The 15,897-nt window shown below is 40.8% G+C and overlaps 1 protein-coding gene and 1 pseudogene across 1 annotated transcript; one reads left to right on the top strand and one right to left on the bottom strand.

The window, feature by feature from the left end:
• Nucleotides 1-74: 74 nt before the first annotated feature.
• On the bottom strand, nucleotides 75-15,439 carry LOC135700001 (zinc finger protein 726-like). The gene is made up of 4 exons (XM_065220362.1): nucleotides 15,223-15,439; nucleotides 14,793-15,145; nucleotides 14,609-14,729; nucleotides 75-1,363 (listed from the first exon to the last, which is right to left on the bottom strand). Exons 1-4 carry the CDS (start codon nucleotides 15,243-15,245, stop codon nucleotides 286-288), a joined length of 1,575 nt encoding a protein of 524 aa, XP_065076434.1. The 5' UTR covers nucleotides 15,246-15,439; the 3' UTR covers nucleotides 75-285.
• LOC135699108 (uncharacterized) lies at nucleotides 2,494-4,274 on the top strand (annotated as a pseudogene).
• Nucleotides 15,440-15,897: the final 458 nt, after the last annotated feature.

A 15,897-nucleotide genomic window follows, 5' to 3' on the forward strand; every position in this document is an offset into this window, starting at 1 on the left:
CTTTCTCTACTCTTTGATCTGTTGTATACTCGGAAGAATTGCACTAGAGTTTTATTGTTAAATTAATGTGAACGAAACGATTAAATAATGTGCCCTACACTCGCTCAGGCTCGGCCAAAAGCTTGCACTCGGACTTCTACAGCTACTAACTACACTATAACGACGATGATGGGAGAGATGCAATGGGGCATTCATATCCGAATGGGGTCACATTGAGCGCCTCAAATGAAGTTTCCACACACAGACACACACACACACATACTTTAATTACCTTACCGTGCGACGTTAGTCGCCGAGAATCATCGAAGGGCTGTGCGGATGGAGCAGGAATTTCGGTTGTCGGCCACTGCTGCACTGGACACAGTCATGCGGTTTAATCTGCAGCGGTCGCTCGTGCTCCCGGAGGTGCTCCACAAAGGGATCGACCGCCTCGAACACGACCGTACAGTCTTCACAATTGCACAGCTTGTACGGCGGTGGAGCCAGCCCGGTTTGGTCATCCGGATTGAAGCACTCCGCCAGGTGGGTATTGTAGGCCGGCAAGTCATCGAAGCGCTCGTAGCAGAGGGTACAAACTAGTTTTTCATTCTCATCGGGGGGGCTGAATGGTGATTCGCTGGATGTCTCATCGCTTGACGGATTAGACGGGACGCCTAATGAAAGGGGCTCCAGCATCACTACAAAGCGACCGTGCTCCTCGATTGGCAGGCTGTTAGCGCCGCTGTCGGTCCTTTTCATATCCGTGTATTGCGGATTTGGTAGAATCGTGGCACGTGGCGTTTTCGACCCACCACTTACGCTTGGAATGGGTTTGTCCGGGTGGAGCTTTTTGAGGTGGAAGATGTATCGACCCCGTCGGGAGAACGTTCTATCGCAGTACTTACACTTGCCGAACGGCTTCAAGCGGCAGCCCTTGTTCTTGAGGTGCGACGTCAGTTCGTTTTGCGATATGAACTGAATACCACAGGTCGGGCAGCTTATCAACAGGTTGCTCCTGTGCCGGACAGCATGCAGCCGCATCTGGTACAAGGACATGAATATTTGTCCACAGTCGGGACATTTGGATTTCTGCTGCGTCTGCCTCTTGGAACCATTGTGCTTGGTCTGTTTGTGACCTTTTAGGGCTTCCTTGGTGCGGAACGACTGCTGGCAGAAGCAGCAGGTGTATGTGCTGATGCTAAACGGCTCTTTCTTGGACTTTTGCTTGGTGGAGTCTCTGGCGGTGACTTCGTATTTCTCACAAAGGACACTCAGCTCCGGAAGGTTCTCCTGTGCCATGGTTTCCGGTGCGGCGATCGTCATTTCGTCATCGTCCTTGGTACGATTGAGATCCGATGACCACGCGGTGTACGAGTCCATGTAACTGGAAAAGGAGAGGATTGACGTGAATATTTAGGCGAAAGGGATTTGAATGTTTGTCGAAGATAATAATAATAATAGCGGATTACTTTCAGCACAGTGTTTGTGCTCTCCAAGTTAGGGGGCGGCTGTACATCGTCCTCGTGCCAGCGTGGGACTCTAAAGCAAGTCTCGCAATTAGTTTATGAACAGCCCTATACACGGCCAATGAGATCGACACAAATTTGAGTTTAAATCGCAAAAAGTGTAGGAACTCGAGCGATTTATGGGGTCATTCGTGACTTGTCCGGGAGTGAGATTTAAACTCGTGACTTTGGCGTGGATGCTAACCTCTACGCCGGGGTCGCCCCCATACTTCATAATACTTTTTCTCAGAAAACACAAGATTAAATATTTTAAAACCTTTTCACAGATTTGATTGTACACTGAAACAAATGTTGTAGTAACAACAAATAGCAAATTATTTTTAGAAATACCATTAACAGAATCAGTCAATATAAAGAAATATATTGTTGAAAATACAGTAAATGTTGAAAAAAGTACTATTCACCAATGCAGTTTGTCATAGTCATTTTCGCAGATTCTTTGTATTCAAATTGAACTCATTTATGTAGTAAAATTTACTATGACATGTATTCTTGCTCAACGCATTGTTGTCAGGTTCACCATACACATAGTAAAAACACAGACAAACAGACGTAACTCTTCATTGTGTATCTTCGTTCATGCATTTAACGGTTGATTTGAATATTATCAGTTCCGCGAACTACTCGCCGCAGCGCTGGCATCGGATCACTTTGACGTTTCTATATATTTTATAGAACTTTTATGCAATATTGTTTACGAGTTAGCGAGCAAGCTTGTTTTCCGCGAGAAGCCAGATAGATGTCGTTACTGAGGTTATATGTTTTGAGATACTATGTTTTCAAGAACAAGGTTTTCAAAGAGTTACGTCTGTTTGTCTGTGGTAAAAACAAACACAAAATAGCGATAATTTGTACCGCCAAAATTGTCCCTTGCTCATGATCCGACATACGAGGCTCATGACAATGCCATATTGAATAGTCATTTCTGTTTTGCAAGTTGCTCGATACGGTTTGTGTTTTTTATCTAGTTTTAAATCCTGTTTTAATTATGGACGCTAACGGTGAAGAAAAAGTGGAAATTATAATCGATGAGATTCTAGCAGATCCAGCACTAGTTGAAGGTGGTTCTCATATTATGAATGTTGTTTACCTTTGCTTAATGTTTCTAAATTATGCTTTCTACATTCAGAACATGATGAAATTCCAGAACTTCGTTCACTTATTGTGAATAAGTGGGGATTGGATGCATCCGTGTATTCAATCTTAATCGGTGAGTTCCCGTTTGCATATTTTACACTACGCTCATGGAAAGTTTTCTAGTCCGGGTGTTTTCTAGTTGGAAGTTCGGAAGTTGAAACAAAACCCATCTTCATGAAATTTTATTATCTATATTTGGAAATGATCTAATTATGTTTTGTATGAAGAACTTTGATACTTCCAACTTTTAAATTCCCTAATAAAGATGGGTTGAAGCTGTCTACAGAACAGCATGATGGTTGTAATTTTGTTTCTATAGGACACGGCGTAACAGTCGAATATCTAAAGGATATCGATGAAGTGGCGTTGCAAGAGATTTTTTCTGTTGTTAAGTGGACGGGCCATAAGTATGCGCTCAGAAAGAAGTTACAAAATTGGTATGAAAGTACATTGTACCAAAAGGACGTTACCCTGGAGAGGGCCTGCCTTCCTGGCCCGTCAAGACACCCTCTATTATCTACATCGGTAACGAAAAACCTTCTAGAGGACATACTTGAGAGGAACGAAAAAGGAAAGATTGTCCGGCATTACCACGACAAGCATCGTCGATTGGACTCGCAGCACAGAAAATATCTGACCCACATCATAGTAGACTACTACATTGCAAATGAACGCTACTTTACACTTACTGATATGGCCAAATTTGCGCAGTGCATCGCAGAGCGGTTTCCTCCAGAATTGGCTGTAACTGAAGCTTAATTCAGTCTAATGTTAATAACCTTACCATTTCATTCAATTATCTCTATTACAGGAAGTCTACTATAATCCTCGAGACTGTACGATTGGAAAAAAAAACATCCGACTGGACTCATATATGACCGCTTTCATAACCGGAACAAAAAATCTTTGTTGGAAAAGCAACAACATCGAAATACAGACATCGATTATTGGAAGATTATCAAGGCGAAGGCGCTACTTCTATCTGGTGAAGGTAATTTCTGATTTTATTTACTTAACTTCATTTATTCGGATTAAAGGACGATTATTCCCGACAACTGCTGTCTCATCTTCAAGAAACATCTGTTGCTCAAGGTAGTACAATCGAGAATACAATGAATAAACTTATTTTTAAAGCATACTTTCTTTCTCACTATCGTTTACATTTCAGATACCCGAGATTTCATTTGCTGTACCATTTTCCATGGTGTCATTAAGCCAGTTCGTACATCGTCACGAAAGCTGCCAACGATTCTTCAAGCGCAAACCGATATGTGTTTTGCATGCAAAACAGAAGAAGAATTTTTGGAATCAGTAGACAATTTGCGTGAGGAACTCAAAGCGAATGATTTTCAATTCTCACCTCGCATCTTCTTGGTTGGAGAGATCGACAAGCTGATAGGGTTCTATGTAGTAACCGCGAAGCTCCAGTTTAAGCTACCATCATTCTTGCGCAGCGTGGATCTAGTAGTGAAGCTAAAGTTCGCTTTGAATTACAACTTCCCTGAAAGCTGCGAGTTACTTTGGTGCTTCATTGCAAAATACTTCTACAAGATCAACTATACGCGGAAAGTAACGAACAGCCAACTTCTACAACTTTTCGCATTTTTGGAGAACCGCGAAACAACAGCATGAACTGTTTTTTGTGTAAAATTCCATTCGGGACTATTCCAACTTTCTTCGATCATTTGATGATTTACCATGGCACACCTACCGTCTTCAAATACACGTGTACAGCATGTGTACCCTCTACATCGTTTCAAAACGTGCATCGTTTCAAAAGACACATCAATACCTACCATTCCGGATTATTTCATTCGAATAATGCTACCGATAATGAAACAACTTACGCCAATATCGAAATCCCAATAATCACAGAAAGCGACATCGACAGAGAAGAATATGTGGACACTACAAGCATGAACGACATGGATACGTCCGGAATTGTGAATGAAGAAAAAGAGAAAACTACGATCAGTGAAAGTGATATTCTAGATATAAGAAATAAGTTAAGGGAAACGTTTTTAAACTTCACGTTAGATTTACACAGCAAATACGAGAAAAGATGTCATCAACTTACAACAATGTATTACCGATCAAATAGTTAAACCAATATGCGACACATTATTTACAGTAGCACCAATTGTTGATAGTAATGAAAACATCAAAGAGTTGATCAATGATATATATCAACCATTTCAATTCATAGGCACTGAACAAAAATTCAACAAGACACTGCATAGCATAAATCTAAAAGATACATTACAAGTGATCAACTATGAAGATGAGGATGGAAGTATAATTTCTAAAGGATGTCTTATGCCGATCAAGCATCAGTTCAAACTATTTTTTGAAAGTGGAGACGTGTTCAACGAAACAATTATGCATATGAGTTCTTTGGAGAAGAGTAATGTTATAACAAACGTCGTCAATGGTACGTTGTGGAAAAATGTAAAAGAAGAGTTTGCGAGTAGATTTGTAATTCCCTATTTTTTATACTCTGACGAAGTTGAGATGAACGATGCTATTGGAGCCCACTCTGGTACTCACAAGGTGACAGGATTATACTATAATTTTCCTACAATCCCTACACATTTTTTATCACGATTGGAGAACTTGTTTGTTGCTGGTTTCATAAAAGCGTCTGACTTAGCAAAACTAGGCCCATCCCAGGCTTTGAAAGATTTAATTGACGTGTTCATTGATGTAGAGCAAAACGGTATTGAATTGGATATTAACGGAAGTAAGATTTATGTCTATTTTGTTCTAATGGGTATCTTAGGAGATAATTTGGGAATAAATACGTTAATGGGATATGCTACATCCTTCAGTGCGTTGCTTTATTGCAGATATTGCACTATGAATAAATATGAATCGCAAACGAATGTAAGGCTTGACTTTCATCAAACCCGAAACAAAAGCAATTATGCTATTGACGTTCAAAAACCATTTAAAGAATCAGGTATAAAAGAAGAGTCTACATTCAATAAATTAAAGCATTATCATGTGGCTGAATTTGTTTGTGTTGATTTAATGCATGATTTTTATTCTCATGGAATTTGTAACTATGACATGTCTCTTGTTTTATCTTACATGATCAAACATTTGAAAATTTCCTTGAAAACCATTAACTACCGAATTCAAATGTTTGATTGTAAAGAAACAGAAAAAAGGAATACGTTTAAAACAATTACTAAGGAACAAATCAAATCAACTAATTTTAAAATGACAGCATGAGAAATGATGTTCTTTGTGCATTACTTTCCTTTAATTTTTGGTGAATTAATACCAGAAAATGATAAAGTATGGAATTTTGTTTTATCGTTGGTTGAGTTAGTGAACATGATTTTGCTTCCTAGATTTAACGATGAACTTCTCTGTACTTTAGAAGAACAAATAATTTGTCACCACACGCTGTACAATGAAATATTTGATGAACATCTTAAACCAAAGTACCACATACTGCTTCACTATCCTCAGACAATTAAAAAAATAGGCCCTCCGCGATACACATGGAGTTTCCGTTTTGAAGCATTCCATCAAGTGTTTAAGAAATATTGCAGAAACATAACATCTAGGCGTAACATATGCTTTACACTCTGCACGAAAGCTAACTTAATTTTTATGCATAATATACGAAATTTGAATCATTTCAAGGACCCTTTAGTTTACGAAAATACTGTTAGCTTGAGGCTTATAGATTTACCTTATTTTTCATCGTTAAATTTAACAAGTAAGCTACTAACTTCAGGCTTTAAAGCTTCATGCACTGTAACCTACAGAGGCACAGAGTATAGAGTTGGTCAATTTTTAACAAAATCAACCATAAGTATGAATGCCATAGAACTACATCAAATCAAAGATTTACTAATCTTTAAATGTTGCATGTCAACAATGGCAGATCCAAGAATATTCAACCCACTTTGCATCCTTTAAAGTGAACAGCTGCACGTCACTATTTCATATACTCCATGTAGACCTATTTGATGGACCTCCAATTCATATTTACAATGTTCAGGGAAACAGTTACATTAGACTTAAGAAATTCTTTATGTAATCAATTAAATGTCATATTATATAAGCATAGTTGAATAAATAAGTTTCAAATTCAATAAAAAAAGGATAAATTATAAATCGTAAAACGAAATCAAAAACTTTAATTTTTCTACACCAAGAAAAACAACCCTTGTTTTAAAATATACCATACTTCACAGTTAAGTTTACTTTAAAAACGTGCTGGTTTTAAACGCAACTGATGGTTAAACTATTAACCTGGAATTATTGTCGAGAGCACTATGAAGCATAGTAGTTTTAACTCCAATGTATTGACATGATTGTCATGGTAAAATACACAACTATCAATTTTAAAAAGAATATCATATGTAGTCTGCACAAATTTAGTGGTGTTATGTATTTGAAACAACCCTACAATATAGTATTATCAACTGCGGAACTGCTCTCAGTGTAAGGATCAATACTACCGTTCCGATTCAAATTTCGGACGATTCAAATTTCGGACACTTTCATTTTTAATTAAATATTACATCCAGTTAGAAACAAAGTAATAATGTTAGATGATCGTGGAGGGCACTAGTCAAAAAAAATTAAAATTTACAAGACATGTGGATCATATTCGACCGAGATAATCAACTTTTAAAAGTGTCCGAAATTCGAGTTTAAGTGTCCGAAATTTGAATCGGCACGGTAACTTCCTTCGAAGAATAAGTAAGAGGTTGTATCCAAGACACGACTGTAATTTTTGACGTAGGATTGCGAAAGGAAGTTTGGATGTCGCAGCAAAAGTATAGTAAATATTAAATTGATTTCTTAACTCGTTAATATCAGTTTGAGGGTTCTGTTTTTGAGGTACTCTGCCGGTAATCGGTCATAATTTTATTTATCATAGTGACAGTTAAAATTGACTCGTCTTAGTTTTAACAAATTCGTAGATTCGATTGGCGTATTAAGAATTAAAATCCATCACCACTTTCATACCACGACCTACTTAGGTTTTTTAATAGATTACTTATGTGAACTGACATCCGATTGATGACATTGACAAGTGTTCAGAAAATACTTTTCTGATAAATTTAACAAATTTATGGTGGTCCTAAAAAGGACCGTTTTGTTGTGGTGGTTAATGCTGAGTTATTAAGGTGTTTTACACAGATAAGGCTGGCACGGTGACACGTTTAGAATAGATGGTCCACAGCGGCTCACGACGAGCAACTGAAATCCGATCAGTAGCGCTGCAGCTTCTTCCTCCTTCTTCGGCGAATGGACCGCTCAGTGGGCTGCAACTCGCGCTAGCGGACAGCCTTTCGTCGTGTACTGGAAAACAATCTACAAGCAGTGCTGCTGATGATGATGATGACCACTGAAGACCACCACTCTCCACACGCGGTGATTGAATAAACACCGTTCGGTGAGACCGGAGTGAATTCGATTTTTAAATCTGTGTTAGGGAAAGCGCTTTTCGAAGTCAATCGGTGATAATTTTCATTATTATAGCCACAGTTGCACATTCGTGCAATTTTCAATAGAAACCTTTTGAAAATTGATAAAGTGTTGATTGGCTTGGAATATAAATGTCACTATTGGTCACTTTATTTTCTTTATTAGAGTGACTTTCAGCCACTGGCCGCGATAGAATTACTTGAGATCGGTGTTCAGGCGGATCATCCCATCTTCTGGTGTCCCCTTTAATTTTCCGGATAAAAAGATCTTGAGATCGCAGCCATTCATTTGTCCAGCAATTCCATACTGTAGTCACGATCCACCGCTTGATGTCTTGAGCAGGGACCTTTGCCACCAGATGATCGGCTTCCTCATTTCCTCTGATCCCGCAGTGTCCTGGGATCCAGATGAAAGTTGTTCCTTTATGAGCGAGCTTCTGGATAGCCTGGATCCAAGGGTGCTTGGCTGTATCGGACTGAAGTTCTGTCAATACGCTGACCGAACAAGAAAATATGGCGACAGGTTTGTTGATAGGCGGTAGAGAAAACGCTGCAAGGGTCCGAAAGTCGGTAGAAGGTGCGTAACTCTGGATCGGATATACCGCCAGTTTGAGATCCGTCAGTGTATCTTGCTAGGTTCGGCCACCGATCTCACTAGTGCGGGGGAGTTGGTTCCCGCCCGGAATCTGTTCTTTATCGCCAAGTCGATAGAAAGTCCGGGTGAGTTCCAACCCCTGGCTCCACACGAGTGGACCCTGGCTACCGGGGGAGTTCCAGGTCAGCGGCGTCCTTCCATCACTTGTTCCAGTTGTCTTCTCTGCGAAGCCAACTGCCCTCTTGCAAACGGTAGCAACGATAAATTTGTCGAAGGGTAACCTTCCACTTTCCACACAAGCTGCAAGCCTGGGGGTGGAGGGAAGGAGACCTGATGTGATTCTAATGGCCTGATAATATACTGGGGACAGTTGGGAAATCATCCTGTCGGCAGCTAGGCAAGTAAGTTCTATACCGTATGTTAATCTTGAATCGACTACCGCTCTAGCCACGCACATCCGGACAGCACGGTTGTTCGCTAGATGCCTCCTGGTTAATCTCCGCATTCATTCTTGTTTGGCAATTACCTTTAACTTCGTTTAAACGGACGCTGATAGGAGAGCGGAGCACCTGGTGATTGAACGGACAAATGTGGGTATACGCGTCTCGAAGTACCTGGTTCAAAGTGGCGAAGTAGGTCCCGGTAACGTGTCCAGGACGGAATGCGTGCTAGCGGTGGTCAAGGTAGATGTTACTCTCCAAGTAGAGCACGAGCCTACGGTTGACCATTCTCTCCAGCACCTTACTGACGCAACATGTCAAAGATATCGGTCGGAAGTCCTTCGGCTCGCGACCCGAGGTGCCCTGCTTTGGGATCGGGACGACTAGGCTGTGTCTTCTGGAATGGAATTATCCAGCCATTCTCTATTGAGAAGTCTGAGGAGTGTGGTCTTGCATTCCGGTGATAGGTATTTTAGCATGGGGTACCCGACGTCATCTGGGCCAGTCGGTTTCCCGGTAGCCTTGGATAGAGCTAGGTCGAGTTCCCGTGGCATGAAAGGCCGATTAATCTCCAGCGGTAGTTCATCCTCTGGGATGTAGCTGCTGTCCAAAGAGTGCATCGAAAGGTTTTTTGCACGACGAAAGCAAGAGGCAAAATATTCCCCCATAGCGTGCGGCTTTTCCGTTTGCAACTTAATGCGTTGACCTTACCGCACAGGACAGTGGCCGTCTGGCCAGCATTAATGCTGTCTAGAATCTGCTCCCAGCTTGAACTCTTAGCAGACCGGATAGTTTGTCGGCACTCGTTGCGTTTTGCTATGTAGGTGGTCATGGCCGCTTCTTTCGATGGATGGTCCGAAGGTAGCCGGTAAGCAGCCCGAAGTGCCTTCCTTCTGGCTTTAACTGCTGCTTTGGTCTCTGGGGACCACAGTCCACCATGGTACAGACTTAGATCCCGGGTTGGGACTGGTTCGTGGAATTGATGAAAGTGCCGCTTGATGGATGGAGCTAATGAAGTCTTGGATACTGCCCGGTGTTGAATTGGACCATGCGGCGTCGGCGGACTTCTGAAAAAGGGGCCAGTCAGCCTGGTCGTATTTCCATCGTGGTTTACGTAATGTGTCCTGCGGTCGGTTATCGAGCTGGATTACCAGCGGGTAATGGTCACTGCCCATGGGATCATCCCCGGCATTCCAGAGGAGCCTGCTGACAACGCTGACGCTTGCAAGAGATACGTCTACAGAGGATTCCCTCTGTCCGCTGGTGAAAGTGATGGACCTGTTGTTAAGAACGACGAGATCCGAGGCTTCTGCAACTTCCATAAGTGTAGAGCCTCTGGAGTTGGTTTTCGGGCTTCCCCATGCTGGATGATGGCCGTTCATATCCCCAAGTACCAGAATGGGTTGTTCGAGGTCTTGAAGCAGATCGCTGAGGTGTTGTTTAAGGTTGCGTATCTTCCCGCATGGAAGATACTGACAACAACTGAAATCGGGACTGGATGTTCGAATGGGTGTTCAGACCGCCACGATTGGAAGGTCTGTGTCTAGATGTATGGTCGAAAACGGTATTGGTGCCAGGACCCTGATTGCCGCTGAGTGGAATATGTTTTCGTTTCTCTTTAAGGTCCACTGGTATTGACCGCTCAGCGTACGATTCATGCCGCTGACGGTGGCCCGGTGGACCTCTTGGATGGCCAGGATGGAGGGCATCTGATCACGAACTACAGGGCTGTTACAATATTTTCTAAATTTGATCCGCGAAATCCGCGATTTCTCAAAAGAAATTCGCGAATTCAAATACTAATCCACGACAAAAAAAAAACTGTTTTCATTGCCTAAAAATACCATTTGTATACTACTACATGGCATTTCAAGCTTATTGCATATAGCATATTAGATTTTGCCTGCTCTGAACTTAGCCTTCTTTGAAGTACCTTCACATTGATTTGAGAGCTTTCTATGCCTGTACCATTCTATGCCCAAGGAAGTAGAGAAATTTGCCAACCCGAAAAATTAATAGACCGAACGGGAATCGAACTCCGTCGCCTCCAGCATGGCCTCGCTTTGTTGCTGCGCCTTTACCGACTGAGCTAAAGGAGTATCGTTTGTATCCTTTGAAAAAAAATTCAGTTATTTATGAATGTTTTTTTTTATTATTATTATTATGGTCACTTTAACACTCTTGAATTATTCGTGACTTGTCCGGGGGGTGAGATTTGAACTCGTGACTTTGGCGTGGTCGCCCCCTAGTTTATGAATGTTTCTATTGAATAATACAGGGCTAGATTTGATGGAGCATTATTTAAAAACAAATTTTTGAAAGTTAACCTTTGCGTCTCTGACGTATTTTGCTGTCCTAAATGTTGTAGTTAATTTGGCGCTAGTTTTCTCAATTTTTGACCGATTCAAACCATACACCTCGCACATAATCGAGAAATTACCAGAGTTCCATAAGTCACACTTGTTGGTCACGTCGCGGTTCTGTATTTGCACAGATATTCCTTGGGGTCTGTCCAATGGTGAGACATTGTATTTTCGTTGGCAAATCATAACCGAATCATATATATGTGACTTTGTGGATCATGCACGACTTATTACTATGTGTACTGGAAATTATAGGTTTTACAAATTTGATTCTTTCTACTAGATCAACCAAAACTGCAATAATGTCTGTAGTATCGAAAAATGTCCAATCAGTTTCAAAGTGTCTATGTGGATCATGCATGATCTATTTCCGAGTAATCCAGATGTAAACCCTAATAAAAATTGTATGGTTAATTTGCTTAACGACGTGTTCTGGGTATCATCCAAACCATTTATAGAATAGTTCAATGATTTGGGTTATCATTCGTTTATGGTTATTTTTTATTAGGGAATTCTTCAAATCGTCCTGGAGTTCAGATAATTTGATCTACTAGATCAACCGAGATTGGGACAATGTCTTTAATATAGAAATATTTCCAGACAGATGCACAGTGTCTATGTGAATCATGCATGAACTATTGCCATGTATACCAGATGTTTTAAGTTCCCCAAATCGTTCTGGAGTTCAGATGATTTATTCTACTAGATCAACCATGACTGGGATACAGTCTGTAGTATCGAATTATGTCCAAACAGATTCGTAGTGGCTATATGGATAATGTTTAATTATTTCCACGTATACCAGATGATCTATGATCTGTAGTATCGAAATATCGATATGGAAATCCTTAGGAAATATTTGGCATACACGAATATAGGTTGGCATGATCCACATAGACACTGCAAATTTATTTGGACATATTTCGATACTACAGATATTGAATTAGGCATGGGTGATTTAGTAGAAACATAATCTGATCTCCAGAATGATTTCAGAACCTATAACATCTTGTATACGTAGCAATAGGTCGGGCACAATCCACATAGACACTTTGAATCTGTTTGGACATATTTCGATACTACAGTCATTATTGCAGTCTTGGTTGATATAGTTGAACAAATCAACTGAACTCCAGGACGATTTGAAGACCCTATAATATCCGGTATACATGGTAATTACCCGCATATATACGATTCGTTTATAATTTGACATCGAAAAATGCTATGTTCATATTGGAAATAAATAAAACATGAAAATGTCTCTCATTAGACAGACTTCACGGAATTTCCGTGTAAATCCGGTGTGAATTATGGAATTGAGATCATTTCTCGATTATTTGCAGGGTGTTTGGTTTGAACCGGTAAAAAATTGAGAGCCAAATGAACAACAAAATTGATGACAGCAAAATAATCCGGGACGGAGAGGTTACAATGAATTCCACAATTTTTGTGACAGCACATCAGTCCCTTCGCGATTTTCGCGACATCATTTAATGTTTCCGCGATTTTCGCGACTGAAAGTTCAAATCCGCGACAAATCAGCGAAAATCGCGAAATCCGCGCCTGTTGTAACTAAAGCCCTCTAGTAAAAGTATGGACGACTGTCAAAAGTTATTCCAATCGAACCGTCAAAATGCACTGCTTTGCTCGATTGGAACAACTTTTTTTCAGTTTTGTGGTGACAGTCGTCCACACTTTTACTAGAGTGCTTTAGTTGTAACAGCCCTGGAACTAGGATTTCTAAGTCTGGAAGGTTGTTATAAAAGGATAGTTTGTTCGTTGGGTTTCTAGTGTTGTAGAGGCAGAATCCTTAGGGCTCCCATTAGATGTCCTCTTACCGAGGGAAGGTTTCGTGAGGGCATAAGCCTCCGGTAGCCTTGTGTCGGACTGACCTGGTTGCATTCTACAACGGTTCCCCATTGTGAGGGTATTGGTCACTTTTTTATTATTTTAAAGTTACCATTGGTCACTTTTTATTTTCGTTATTTTAGTCGCTAACGTCACTACTATTGTATCAAATACCCACTACTAGCCCTGGATAAGACCAAATCGTTGGATGTCAACACGGGCAACCCTTCCAACTTTACGGTACACTGAACCAAAACATCCGCAATACTTCGAATGATTATTGCATTGCTCGAGCCCTTTAACAATATGCATTCGAATTTCGGATGATTTTCTTATGGTTGATGAACATCCATATGACTGTCATCACAACTGGATCTCGAATGCGGAGCTCTACCGTCGATGTAATCAGAAACCGATATCAACAGAAATTTAAGACGTGGATGTGGGTCGGCCACACACTACGAAAGGGCAGAAACGAAATCTGCTAGCAAGCGCTGGATTGGAACCCGGTAAGATATCGCAGCAGAGACTGACCCAGGATCATGGTGGCGGAGCCTCAAGAAAGAAATAAAGGAAGTCGACAGACCCAGGTCAAGACAATAAATGATGGCAACAAGTTGGACGAACAATTCCGAAAAAAATGACCTTAAGTTTTGTTTAGAGTCCAACTTTTTTTTTATCATGATGAGATAGAAAACAAATGTTCTTACATGTAATTTTTTGCAAGAATCTAAGAAGAAAAAAAAACTAGTTTTCACAGATTTTTGATAGGCAAAATGGATGTAATGTCGGCCCCAAATGCCCCTAATTTGGGCCCATACATAAATTCAGCAATCGACTAAATTTTCAATAGCGACCAAATCATACTAGAGTTATAGTACGTTCATAGTACGTTCAGACTACAGAGTTATAACATGTTATAGCACTATCTTGATGGTGTTTTCTGTGTTGCAATTATTTGACAACCGTTATAACATGTTATAACTCTCCAGTCTGGACAGCGTTTTATAACATGTTATAGTACGTTCAGACTACAGAGTTATTATAACATGTTATTGCGCTATCTTGATGGTGGTTTCTGTGTTGCAATTATTTGACAACTGTTATAACATGTTATAACTCTCCAGTCTGGACAGCGTTTTAAGGTTATCATAATTATCAACACATGTTACACCTCTCCGGTCTGAGCGAAGCATTCAATTAACAATACAAGCAAAACAATAATATTGTCCTATACATTTGACAGTAACATTCATGAACAACTTACCTCTTCAGTGCCAGCTGCTTCTCCGTTCGACTCATCCGAATTCGCTTGTCCGAGTTCGAATAATCATTCGAACCACTCTCGTCCAGTACGACTTCCGGAAGAATCGGTTCGCTTTCAAAATCTGCAAAAAAAAAACCCCGTTTAATCAAGAAGCAATAAATAAGTACTCTTCCCCAACACCCACCTGGATCATCGGGGAGGAACCCCGGTTTGGCCGGTCCATTGATGAAAACCTTATCCTCCGGATAGTCGTAGAACAACACCAGCGCCGACGGGTCCTCGCTGCGCTTGTTCCGGATCGCTTCGTCACAACGGCGGCAACTATCCCGGAACCGTATGATCTCCTCCAATCGCTTGGTGCACCGCCGGCAAATGGCACAGGGAAAGTCCTCCTCCAAACTAAGCCATAGGCCCACACACTCTCCGATGGTGTTGACGAACGGAAGATCCACCTCAGTGCCGAACGTACGGATTACCCAATGGATGCTCTTCTGCGAGAAGCACAACCGGCAGAAACGGGTCGGATCATTGGATGGGCTGTGCATTTGGAATATCGAAAACTAGGTTAGAACACTTGGCGAGCAATCAGGGCACTCAAAGGGGGCAAAACTTACACTTCCGGCAGGGTTTGTGCCATGGTGGAAAACTGGTGAAAAAGTGCGATTCAAGATGGCTAACGAAACGCCTATTTTTCATTGAATATGTGCGCTTTGTTTACGCTACGATTCTCGGTTCGATGACAGTTGTTTACATTTTCCGTGAAAAAAGTGAAAAGGGGAGACTCGCCTCGCACTGGACACCTTCGAGAATGACATTTGTACAAACGTTCTTCTTGACGCCACGTTGCCCTATAAATAATTATTGTTTGTGACAGTGACATCAGCTTGATCAACATTCCGTTTGACATTTTCACAAACAATGTAAACAACAACAACAACAAGCCCGAGTAAAAATTTATCACCAATGGACAACTACTGTATCAAGCAGTTTCATAAGATTTCACAAGAAATCTCTACACAGCAAAAAAAAAATGTAATATCGATCAACGTAATTCAAGCTGATGTATGAAATAATGATGTAATAGCAAAACGCAGATACAATATTACATCAATGGATGTAATTTTGTTCGCAAAATCGATGTACATTGTACAATGTGATATTACACAACCGATGGATTGACCTGGTTGCAGCAGTTTCGATGTAATATTCAACAACTTTTTTTGCTGTGTACATATACCTCATGGAGAAATTTCTTTCTCTTTGATGAAATGTACCTACCTGCATTCCAA

This window comes from Ochlerotatus camptorhynchus, unplaced genomic scaffold, assembly GCF_037179485.1.
Source record: "Ochlerotatus camptorhynchus isolate MF236.1 unplaced genomic scaffold, CSIRO-AGI_Acam_v1.1 ptg000010l, whole genome shotgun sequence".
Taxonomy (NCBI): Eukaryota; Metazoa; Arthropoda; class Insecta; order Diptera; family Culicidae; genus Ochlerotatus; species Ochlerotatus camptorhynchus.

Coding starts and splice junctions, on each gene's coding strand:
- LOC135700001 (XM_065220362.1), bottom strand. CDS start 15,245: ATGGCACAAACCCTGCCGGAAGT. Junction 15,146..15,222: donor GCACAAACCCTGCCGGAAGT/GTAAGTTTTGCC, acceptor CCAAATGCACAG/CCCATCCAATGATCCGACCC. Junction 14,730..14,792: donor GTTCCTCCCCGATGATCCAG/GTGGGTGTTGGG, acceptor TTTTTTTTGCAG/ATTTTGAAAGCGAACCGATT.